The sequence below is a fragment of the Halichoerus grypus genome, chromosome 3, assembly GCF_964656455.1.
Source record: "Halichoerus grypus chromosome 3, mHalGry1.hap1.1, whole genome shotgun sequence".
Taxonomy (NCBI): Eukaryota; Metazoa; Chordata; class Mammalia; order Carnivora; family Phocidae; genus Halichoerus; species Halichoerus grypus.
Window position 1 is genome coordinate 103,695,120 of NC_135714.1, and position 12,086 is coordinate 103,707,205.

Below are 12,086 nucleotides of genomic sequence, written 5' to 3' on the forward strand. Positions count from 1 at the left end.
ATTGAGGAATGAAAAAGCAATTTCTTAGTGTGTACAAAGGGCTGAAAGATTCTCAGGATCATCACAACTGATAAATAAGCACAGATTTATTCCAGATATGCTTAGATTATGCTCAAGTCACCAAATTGATCCAGTTCCTTGGGAAAAATGAGTGTTCAAACTTTTATCTGTTTTCCTAAAACTATTTTTTAATTTCAGGAGAAGCCTTTCCAGTTCCCTTCTGTAGTAAATCAAATTAATTCTTCTGAGTGATATCATAAAGTCAAATCAGATTTGACTTAACAAACCAAATTTTCCAAATCCATTTATTAGTTCTTATTCTTACTGTGCTGACAGCTGGCATCATTAATACTTTAACAAAAGCACTTAAAATTAGCCAAATATCTAAAATAGTTACATGTACAAAAGATATACAAATTAAAACCATTTAAAAAGTAATAGATACCATAATTTGTACTTGACCATAACTCTATTCAGAAATGATTGTAAAATTAAAACCTTACAAAAACTGTACACCATATACTTTGAGTGATTTACATCTTAGAAAACAAAGGCAGTCTTTCACTGTTACACATTTAGTGTCTCTGGTGGGTTGAGGAGAGAAACACCATGATACCTGTAAGTAGGAAAAAAACTCAGTAAATATTCATTGGGTAAAGGAGATCATGGAATGATAGATATAACTAGGAACTCAGAAATGCTGTTTCTATTCTGATTGAGTTAGTGAATCATTGGTCCACAAAATATGCATGCATGCATGCCCCATTCCTCTCCCCTCTTCTCCCTCAAATGCAGGACATAAAGCATAACTACAACCTACCCAAAACACCTGGCCTGCTAAGAGGAGGCTGTGCCTGTTTGTGAATCCTTTGATAAAGTTAAAATATCAAGGATCTCAATCATACAGTAACCGGGAAAAGCAAGCTTCTTTAGTATCTATTCATGTTAATTCTTACTTTGAACTTTTATACTTTTCTCTTATTGACTGTTGTGCATGCTGTGGTGCTCTGAGGTAGGTCTGGTGAAGGTCCATGAGACAAGGCTTAAGATTTTCCAAGGTATATCCAGTCTTTTGAACTAAAGATTCAGGCTGCAGAGAAGGGAGTAGAGAACCACTGAGTTTTGTTTTTAGCAACAGACACTAAACACAATGAGGTAGTATTGGCATTAAACTTGAGTTTTGTTAAATTTCAAGAGTAACACCTCCAACTAACAAATCTTCCAGATTTCTCAAGCCATTATTCTGTCTTTTATGTTGACTTTGATCAATTTTTACTACTTTCCCTTCCAGCAGCAGGTCTTATGGCCCTAATTCTTTAAGCACACCTTTCAAACCCAAGTAATAACTTTCTACCTAACAAGCAAACATGTTACTAAACAGGTAAGACACTTTAAACAGCATATATTTTTTGATCAGTTTTTCTAGGTAAGTACCTCTATACCAGCAACACTTGTATAGGACAGTTATCTAACTTACCTGGCACAGATATTTAAGTTGCAAGACAGATGTGTGAGGACATGGTGATACATACCCAGCTCTGTCCTGTGACTGTGTAGAGTGCTAAATGAAAAGCTGCTGCAGCAATAACTGATGGCAGATACTTCAGGTAGGGGTCAGCATCTATCAGACTTAGTTCTCCCAAAAACTGGAATGAAAAAGCAAATATACTTTATGATCACAAGAGCTCTAGAATTCAAGCCTCAAATTTTTGCCTTCTGCCCTAGTATTTTCCTCTCTTTAAGAGTGGCTCTATGGCAGGACACCTGGGTGGCTCAGTTGGTTAAGCGCCTGCCTTCAGCTCAGGTCATGATCCCAGGGTCCTGGGGTCAAGCCCCACGTCTGGCTCCCTGCTCAATGGGGAGTCTGCTTCCACTCACTCTCCCTCTGTGCTCTCTCTCTCAAATCTTTAAAAGACTGGCTCTATGGCAACCAAAGAAAAAAACCCATAGCCTTATCTATCCTCATCCTGTACTTTTTCCTCTTTTAATAATTTTTAAAACTCTTCTGGCTACCATTTCCTAAGACTTCATCCTCATACCACTATTCTTAGTACTCCCAATTCATGTTATCTTTTGCCAGTGGTAGGCTCTCTTTATACTGCAACACTAATTTGTCCCCGAAATACTAAATCCCTTGACCAAAGCTATAAAATTAAACTCTGTCACCTAAGAATCTTCATTCAACAAAATGAAAACTTACCATTGCTAAACTTTCAACTTTGCAGTTGGCAGACGGCTGGTGCAGAAAGTATTGGGTAAGAAACTGATTTATTGTTGGTGCAGCTAGGTCAAAAGCAAGCACTTTCAAAACTAGGTGCTCCATTCTCAGGACCTGTTTCTTGGTATAGGTATCATCTGTAATGTACACAAACTCTGCTACTTCTGGGGGATATATTTCTTCAAACTTTCTACAATGAAAAAAGTTTTAAGTAATCAGTCCTTCCAAAAAGAGAAGCAAGCTGTTTACCTAATTCTGAAATCCCTTTAGCAGAATACATGAAATGAGTCCAAAACCTAAACTCCACTAATTGCCTGTTTCCCCTGATACTTGACCATTTCCAGTAGAGCTAGATAAATGCTAACTAAAAGACCCAAATCCATCCAGGACTTGGGATTTTGTCCCAATGCATTTAAAGGATATAAGAGGCAAGAGAGTTCCCAAGATGGGAACAATGCCAGAGTTCACCAAGTAACTGAAAATTTAGGAAATTCTTAGAAAAATAAACATTTTTAGTTTTTTAATTTAGTTAATTTCCATGGGAGAAGATTTTATGCCAGAAAGCACTTTTTGATGGAAGGAACCACACTTTCAAACTTGGTAATCTAGTCCTGGTGTATTAAAATGTAGCCAGTCTCCCATCTTCATTCAAGAAGGTACCCTGGAATCTAGATCTGGGAAAATTAATGTCCTAAATTAGTTTCACACACTGTTTCATACTGCTACCCCTAAAGCAGTCACTGACTTTCTGCCTTCTGTATATATTAATATGTCACAATGTTAAAAATCACAACTTGTGGGCGCCTGGGTGGCTCAGTTGGTTAAGCAACTGCCTTCGGCTCAGTTCATGATCCTGGAGTCCCTGGATCGAGTCCCACATCGGGCTCCTTGTTCAGCAGGAAGTCTGCTTCGCCCTCTGACCCTCCCCCCTCTCATGTGCTCTCTCTCATTCTCTCTGTCAAATAAATAAAATCTTAAAAAAATAAAAATCACAACTTCTTCCCTACATAGAAGCATATCAATCACTTTTAATCCAACAAACCAAGTTGGACTTACGAGGCCAATAGCATAGCAGCAGTGCCCACAAGCTGAAGTTTTCCTCTCAACACAGACATCGATGAAAGGAACCTATCAATGTAGTTCACAGCCAAGTGCAGGGTCTCATTCTGTAGTTTATATTCTTCTCCTACTTCAACTAACCAGTCCACAAGGATAGCCCTCATACTGTTAGTGATGTCTGGCTGTTTCTTCATGTAACCCACTTTAGGCTTACATTTAACCTGTTGAGAAAGTTACTTACTATAATGTTAAAATTGCAATTAGATTATTCTACCATTAACAAAGATGCTACATACCAGAAACATAAGTATAACATTAGAATAATTCACTAGCAGTTAAAAAACTTAAAAACATCCTGTTTCATTTTGCCACAAGGAATAAACAACAGTATAAGAACTGGATTCCAAGAGCTCTTACCTCCATTTCCCTAAGGTATGTGTGAATGTCCTCATGGTAGTCTGGGACTTCATTGACACTCAGTGGCTTTTCATCTTCTAATACAATTGATATGTCCATAGTATGTGGTGACTCTGGGAGAATATAAAAGTATGATTAAGTTCACTGTTTAATTTTCTAATTAATTTTTTTTTTTTTAAAGATTTTATTTATTTATTTGACAGAGAGAGACACAGCGAGAGAGGGAACACAAGCAGGGGGAGCAGGAGAGGGAGAAGCAGGCTTCCCGTGGAGCAGGGAGCCCGATGCAAGGCTCGATCCCAGGACCCTGGGATCATGACCTGAGCCGAAGGCAGATGCTTAACGACTGAGCCACCAATTTTCTAATTAATTTAATAGCCAAAACTGATAGCCCTTATAAAGCGTCCCATACAAAAGCATTTCTTTCATCCAACTAAAAAGGGCTTCTTATGACAAAGTACATAGAATATTTCACTCTGGTTTTAGTACCTCTGTCCACTTGGTTTTAATCAACAAGAGAAAATACTGATAGGCCACTAAAAGGAAAGTGCATTTGAAGATGTATTATGTTAAAGTATCACTCATATTCTATGAGAGAGAAGAGCAGATGGCACAGTGATCCTGTGAAGACAGAGTTAAAATCCAAGTTTTGTGATATTATGTAGTATTTACCCTAAGAGATTTTGCAGACCCCAAAGTCTGATAAATTCAAAGTACAATGTAGCAATAACTAGAAGGAGGGCTAACGGGTCAATGAAAATTAGGTTTGTTATGAGCCGTTCAAACAACTTGGCACTACAATCAACAAGTGTTTCATGTTTTGTAATTTTAAATTACCTTTTGAGGCAAAGAATATCATTCGTTACTCTTTTCACTTCAAGGTTCATCTTGAGGTTAAAACTTGTTACAAATTTTCAATAAAAATACAAAAATTACTTTATTTCCAAAGGATTTTCCTGCTATTCCCAGACTTCTCATAATAGAACTAAAACCTAAATGAGATTGAACTTAATGAGTTGTCAGTGACTCGACAGACCTATGGTAAAGAAGTTGCACAAACTGTTGGCAGAGCTGTCTTTATAGCAGCTACTTTATTTTATATGTGGTTAACTGCAAACAGCCATGATTCAACTCTTCATTCACAGGACAGTGTCCCTTTCTGGTATCAGACTAGATTTACAGAAAATTTTAAAGCTGTAAGAGATGTTAGATATCACAATATTGAAAGCTGTGTCCTACTCAAATACTATGAAGTGGTATGTACAAAGTGAGTTTTATCAGTACAATTGAAATCTATTCTCCCAAGCAAGCAAAGCGTTTGAGATCTAATTAAACTGATGTTATCAGCAGTTTATACAAGAAGGAAGGAGCACCCAATTAGGATTTATAGGTCACTAGGTCAACGTATTAGCTGTGAGATCTGAGATAAGTCACACACTTTCTAAACTTTGTTACATTAAACCAATTTCATTATGCAGTAAGGATCAGGTACGATAATGTCTTAAAATGCAAAATATCATTAATTCAGCCTATTTAATAATTATGATTACATTGATTTGATACAAATCTTACAAGTTTTGATACAAAACTTACCAAAACTACCATCCATTGGATAATCAAGAGGTACCAGTGGTTTTCTTGGTCCAGGTAAAGTAATAGCTGAATTAAAAGCCAGGACATTTTCACGTTCTGTTTTTTTAGATTCAGGTGGCCTCTTTTGAGTCTCTTCTTCCGCTTCATCCACATGAATGGTAAATGCAGGCTGTTTACTGTTTGTTTTCCAGGGAGGAATAGTGACATGTTCATCATTTATAGGAAGATCCTTAAGAGGTGCAACCTAAAAAGAAATGAATATCTGGCTTTGAGCCTATTAAATGGCGTTTTGCTTTCTTCCCCTTATGGGTCTCAGTTTCTGCTTTCACTCCCAAATACTCTCAGGAAATAAAACTATCTGGGACAAAATCCAGGCAACAAAGTTTGAGTGGCTGAAGAAAGGGATGTTCAAATTCCTTACAGGCATTCCTACATAAGTTATAGAAAGAATCACACTAAGTGAAAGTACGTAAAACTAATCAAGGCTACAAGATGAGTGGAGTGGCAGGCTGAAAGATGACAAGTTTAGGAGAGCAGGCAAAGAGGTGTTGGTTCACCACTTTCGCCCCAGGGTGGAGCAACAGAGCAAATCCGGTAAAATGGCGGAATTTACTAAAAGCAAAGTATTTTTTATACCCTTTCCTAAAATAGAGGTAATCTTAACCATATGGAAAGCAGGAAGCGGGTCCAGATCTTAGGGCAATGCCTAAGGTTTAAAGCGGCGAGAAAAGCGCGGACACACGTAGGACTTGGTTTGACCTCATTATCTATAGAAAAATATCCCCAATAAAAAGCAGACAAGCAGGAAAACACAGCGCTGGCGAAGAGAGCAATGGGAGAGAAGCTGTAAGTGGCATCCCACATGCCAGAAAACTAGGGATCAAGGGGACTCCAGACCCAGGCCTCCCTTAAAAAAGCTCGGAAGATGCTTTCTCTCCACGCTCCTCGGCCTGCTAAACCTCGTGCAAAACTCCCGCTCGGCCCTCCCTCCCACAGATACCGCTCATCTCTTTACCCGTCGTGTCTTGGGCCTCTGCTGCGGCGCTGGAACGCGCGGGTTCCCGGCCTTCAGTACCGCCAGCCCCGCCCGGGTCCGGGGCTGCTGGGCGGGCGCCGCCTTCTCGGGGTTGATGTTCTCCTGGTCCTCTTGGAGCGCCGTATGCTGCAATGTTAGCAGCGACGAGCCCGCCTCGCGGGCCGCAGGCCCGGGCTCGGAGCTGCCCAACATCACTGCTCCCGGGGTCGCGGCGGGATCAGCCTGCGGCGCCAAGCAGCGTGTACTCCGTCCCGCCGACACCGCCGAGAAACGCTCCAGCCGTAACCAGCCGCCGCAGCCCGGGCCAGCCTGCTCGCTCGGGATCGCGCAGTTCCGAAGAGGTTGCGAAAGGCGTAGGTAGGAACTGCCGGGCGTGGAAGGCTAAAGAAGCCCCCGAGATGTAGCGAGCAGCCCGCCGGAGCGGCGGCTGTTCGTGCAGTTCAAGTATCCCGCGACTATTGAAATGGGCCAATGGGAAGGGCCGATGCCCGTGACGTCACTCGAGGCGACACAGTCGCAGGCGAATGAAGGCGGCGGCGAAGGCCACGGAGCAGGGGCGGAGAAACGCCGAACGGCGGCGGGAGGAAAAACGCCTGCGCCGGCCGAAGAGGCGGGGCCTGAGTTTCTGGCGACTAAACCGGGCCACTAGGATCCCTGGGCACGGGGCAAGGGCCGTCTCTAGGGTAAGCTGAGTTAAACTTCAGCAATTGTTAGTGTGCCGCCCTAGCCTAACGTTAGCCCTGGGACCTTCAGTTAGCTTAACTGGTTTCCAAAGCTCTAAAAGCTGAGCCACTAACTGGCCTGATAGTCTTGCTCCGGTTATTCAAGGTCTCTGATTCTCAGTTTTCTTATCTATTAATTGGGAGTAAAAATATTTCCATGTCATATGGTTGTCCTGATTATATAATGTGCATAAATCATTAACACGTTGCTCACGTAGTAACTGATACTCAAGTGCCAGACTATAATGTCATCTTACCATTTAGGTGTCTTCAGTCATGCCTTTGAATTTACCTAATGAAGATGCAATTAGGGAAGGTGCCACCTTGAACCACTGTTGATATATATAGAGACATTATCTATCTATCTATCTAAAACAAAAAGTACTATAAGAAATTAAACTAGACAGTCACTGATTTTAATGCATCTTTCCCCAAGCTGTGGCAGCCAACAAAAAGCACCCAGTGAAATTCCAGTGACCTAAATAAAATTATTTGTTCCATTTAGCAATGAAGGTTGTTTAAATATAATAAAAACAATATGACCTTATTAAAATAAAACTCTCAATGATTTGTGCCTTTAACAAATTTTCAAATTTAATATACAAGGCTTGCATATAATAAATATAATGGTAGATAATTCAGAAACATTGTTTTTGACAAATTCATGAGTGCGCCCTTCTTGAAAACATAATTATATAATCTTTATGTCATTTTAAAACAACCTTTAAATACAATATTACCCTGAATATGAAAAAACATAAATTAAGATTAATGAATAAAACTTCTGTAGCTTTAAAGTCTTATTTCCCTCCATATATGATAAAATGGAAATTAGTGGGTACTAGTGCAGGAAAATCTAAGGAGCCATCACTATTTCTGCACTCTTCACCTGTAGTACACTTGTATAGTTTTACTGGTTACAGGGACAGCAAGTGAAGATCCCTTCAATCTGTGCAAGCTCTGCTCATTTCCCTGGCCACAATTTATAGCACTGAACCAACTCAAGCATTTCACAAACTGAGCATGGTTCACGAAACATTACCCAGCAAGGGTGAAATCAGTTGCAAATCAATCTCAACTCCGAGAAAAAATAATTGGTAAGTTATTTCCACTGGTTAACAACGTATACAGTAACCAGGACACAAACCAGGCACCAGAACTTGGGATCTGGTCCCAGCTTTACAAAATAATAACAGCTTGTCCTCTTAATCACTTAACCTCACAGAGAATCAGTTTTCCTATATGACTTGACAAAATAACAATATATATTGTGAAGATTAGATGACGTAATGAATGTAAATACATTTTTGAAAACTGTAAAGTAGTTTATACACGTGGTATAGCTTGTTAAATATTTGAATATATTTTTAATTTTCCAAATATTTCTCAATTTAAAAGTTAAAACATCCACTTGCAAAAAATTCATTAAAATTCCTTATCATCATTCCACTTGTTTTAAAATAAAAACTCTATTTTTAAAAAGCTCCATTTCTCAAAATAGAAGCATTACTAAAAGAAGTCACATCTTAAATATTTTTAGACAATATTGAAAAGCATTTGAAATTAAAGTATGTACAGTTAGCTTGTGCCATAATTCTGTTTTAACATATTTCGTTTAAAAAGACTCCTTTGGAACTTTACCTTGTTTATAGTTCATGCAGCATCAAAGAAAGCAATCAATGCATTTTGGTCATAACTGTCCAGAATCTCCAGTAAAAGAGGTACTTTGGTTTTTACATTGGTGCCTTTGAACTTGAACTTATCTATGAAAAGATCAGTGATCATGCCTATAAAGAAAAATGTTAATTTCCTGTCATTAATTAGTTCTAATAACACAGTACTTAATGAAAGTGAGTGATTACTTGAGAATCTATTTCTAAGCACTCATCACTACATTATTTAATATATAAGCCTAAGGGTATTGATACTTTTTTTTTTTTTTTTTTTTTTTTAAGATTTTATTTATTTGACAGAGAGAGCACAAGCAGAGGGAGAGAGAGGGAGAAGCAGGCTCCCTGCTGAGCAAGGAGCCCGATGTGGGACTCGATCCCAGGATCCTGGGATCATGACCTGGGCCGAAGGCAGCCGCTTAACCAACTGAGCCACCCAGGCGTCCCAAGGGTATTGATACTTTTTTTTAAAGATTTTATTTATTTAGTTGAGAGAGAGAGAGAGCACAGAGGGAGAGTGTGAGGGAGAAGCAGACTCCCCCCAGGTGAGGAGGGAGCCCGATGCAGGACTGGATCCCAGGATCCTGAGATCATGACCTGAGCCAAAGACAGATGCTTAACCGACAGCCACCCAGGCACTCCAACAGATTCTGTTCTTAAGTTCTATTTGAATTAAAATATTCCATCAATATGTTGACCATTCTTGGGGTTTATCCAAGACATGTTTCAGAATTTTTCATATTTTAGAGAGATAATAAAAGGGATATACCAAATATAGCATAATATCCAAGGGGAATGAGTTTCTGCAACAAAATATATGGGTGAATATTCACACTAAGTGGAATAAAAATGACTATAAATAACCTCATGTCAGTTTAAGTGAAATTTTGTCATTAAATTATTAATTCAGATCAAGTCAAATTTGCTGCCAAATCATTTATGAAAGTTTTAGTTTTTAAAGCTTTCTGGATTTTGGAACTGGTAATAATAGAAAACCACCCATCTTCTAAGTTATTATAAGGATAAAAGATCATGTGTTTGCCATATAGTAAATATTAAGATATTAGATATTATTGTTATAGTTTGTGAGCAAGTCCCTGGGTATTAAAATAAATTCATTAGGCAGGTTCAAAGATCAATGTGGATTGATGATACCAACTATGCCAAAAAGATTTGGCATAGTGCAAAAAGCAAGCATTTTGGGGTGAGGAAGTTCTAGTGCAGGCTTTGCCACTACCAATGTGACAACAAATTCTTTAGTGTCAGATTTCAGTTAAAAAAATGTGAAAAATGAAGATAACACCATCTACTTTGCAGAGCTGTTGTAAGGATTAAATATCTGATTAATGAAGATGTTATAAAGAAATAGGAAATAAATAAGCTTAGCTTATATAAAGATCACACACACAAAAATGTTTTCCTTAAGCTGTTCCATCCTTCCTCTTTCTCTCCCTTCCTGCACATCTCCCTCTTGCTCTCAATGTTTTTCAAGACAATTTGTGAAACATCCAACTTGTCACCACCAAAGCAAAACAACTTTTGCTGTAAATTCACAGCACATACATATCCTTTATTACATTTTGCCTAAAAAATATTAAATGCTGCCTTTTGATATTTCACAGTATCAACAGAACCTAAAAATTATTTGTGTGAAATATGGCCTACATTTTATTGCTTCATAGGTTATATTCATTTCACACCAGGTTTCTTCATATAGAGATTAATTTACTGCATTACACTTATTTCACTTAATTTTTGCTTTCATTTTTTTCTAGATTTTGTTTTTTTTTAATTTATTTGTCAGAGAGAGAGAGAGAGCACAAGTAGGGGGAGTGGCAGGCAGAGGGAGAGGCAGAAGCAGGCTCCCCGCTGAGCAGGGAGCCCAATGCAGGACTCCATCCGACTCTGGGATCATGACCTGATCCGAAGGCAGATGCTTAATGGACTGAGCCACCCAGGCTTCCCTTTCCTTTCATTTTTTCAAGTAAAAATATTAAATATTAAAACAAATTTTACAAAATATTTGATGCAATAAATTGGTTGTCACTGGTTCATGATTGCTGTAATCTTCGCTTATCTTTCTGCCTAGCTTCTCTCATGAATTCTTCACAAATAGCCAGTAGAAAAGAAATACAGCAAGGGGCCGCCTGGGTGGCTCAGTTGTTAAGTGTCTGCCTTCGGCTCAGGTCATGATCCCAGGGTCCTGGGATCGAGTCCCACATCGGGCTCCCTACTCGGCGGCAAGCCTGCTTCTCCCACTCCCCCTGCTTGCGTTCCCTCTCTCGCTGTCTCTCTCTCTGTCGAAAAATAAAAATAAAATCTTTAAAAAAAAAAAAAAAGAAATACGCCAAGGTTTTCTAGAACAGTCCACTAACCATACAGTCTTTCAAGATGTGCAGGTTGCTTTTTGTATTCTTCCTGTAGGTGATCTGCCTCTTCTAGAATACAGCGATATTCTGGTATCAGAAAGTTTGTATTTCCCTCATGAACCTGCAACTCCTTATTTAAAATTAAAAAGAGAAGGACTTTAATAATCAAAATCCAATCCAGTGTAACTTTAAAGTCTTTACAATTTTAGAAATCCCATCACAATAAAGTAATGATCATGAGTCCATGAAATGTATACTTACTTTTAAAGCATCAATTAATTGCACTTTCTTAGCCAAAAGCAACTGGTACTCCAGCTTTGGGTGGATTAGCTTTAAAGTGTGTTTGACTGATACTTCATTTATCTCTAGAAGGAGGTGAGTCAGGCACAATTAGCTAAGTCACTTTGATCAGAAATATTCTTATTGTAACAATAACCAAAAAACAATACCCCATAAAGAATGATTTATTTTTCTTCTTCTTTTTTTTTTTTTTTATACCGTATGATATGTTGAGGTTAATCTTCCTTTTGGTAGCTTCTTTAGAGAGCACATCTTTTAGGATGGATATAGTAGAAATGTTGTCAGATTTAAAAACTCCTTCTCCTTTTCTATAAAATTAATATATTTTTAAAAGAACAGCATTAGAAGAAAATACATAAATAGGTCCAGTAAATACATATTTTGTGACTAGCACCTGGTGTTTAGAATTCATTTGATTTTAGATCTCTTTCTATACATTAATATAAAATACATTGTTTATATAAAACATATTTAAATGTGTAACCTTTTACTATTATATAAATTCAAGTTCTGAACATAATTGTGAAACTAAACAAAAGATGTTAGATATATGCCTCCTAAACATATAACAATTTATATAAATCCTTCATTAAAGCATCTTTTTTCTTCACTTTCACCAATAAAATTTCTAACAGCTAACTCCATATGTATATAAAATGCTTTTAGAATTGCTTATTTACATGTAAGTATGTTTTTCTTTGA

The 12,086-nt window shown here is 38.1% G+C and overlaps 2 protein-coding genes and 1 long non-coding RNA gene across 4 annotated transcripts in view; 1 reads left to right on the plus strand and 2 right to left on the minus strand.

Annotated features, from left to right (window-relative positions):
* Positions 1-68: 68 nt before the first annotated feature.
* Positions 69-7,360, minus strand: CCNA2 (cyclin A2). The gene is made up of 8 exons (XM_036099195.2): positions 6,303-7,360; positions 5,288-5,531; positions 3,695-3,807; positions 3,275-3,498; positions 2,201-2,408; positions 1,533-1,646; positions 957-1,090; positions 69-616 (listed from the first exon to the last, which is right to left on the minus strand). Exons 1-8 carry the CDS (start codon positions 6,513-6,515, stop codon positions 568-570), a joined length of 1,299 nt encoding a protein of 432 aa, XP_035955088.2. The 5' UTR covers positions 6,516-7,360; the 3' UTR covers positions 69-567.
* Positions 6,879-12,086, plus strand: part of LOC118540155 (uncharacterized) — a 46,048-nt gene continuing 40,840 nt past the window's right edge. For both annotated transcript variants that reach the window (XR_004919486.2, XR_004919484.2), the window contains exon 1: positions 6,879-7,006. This is a non-coding gene — a long non-coding RNA (uncharacterized LOC118540155). The remainder of the gene's footprint in view (positions 7,007-12,086) is intronic.
* Positions 7,622-12,086, minus strand: part of BBS7 (Bardet-Biedl syndrome 7) — a 50,683-nt gene continuing 46,218 nt past the window's right edge. Inside the window, exons 16-19 of the mRNA XM_036099193.2 lie at positions 11,583-11,692; positions 11,346-11,449; positions 11,091-11,214; positions 7,622-8,832 (exon numbers count right to left, since the gene is read on the minus strand). Of these exons, the coding sequence (XP_035955086.2) occupies positions 8,699-8,832; positions 11,091-11,214; positions 11,346-11,449; positions 11,583-11,692 (472 nt within the window). The 3' untranslated portion in view covers positions 7,622-8,698. The remainder of the gene's footprint in view (positions 8,833-11,090; positions 11,215-11,345; positions 11,450-11,582; positions 11,693-12,086) is intronic.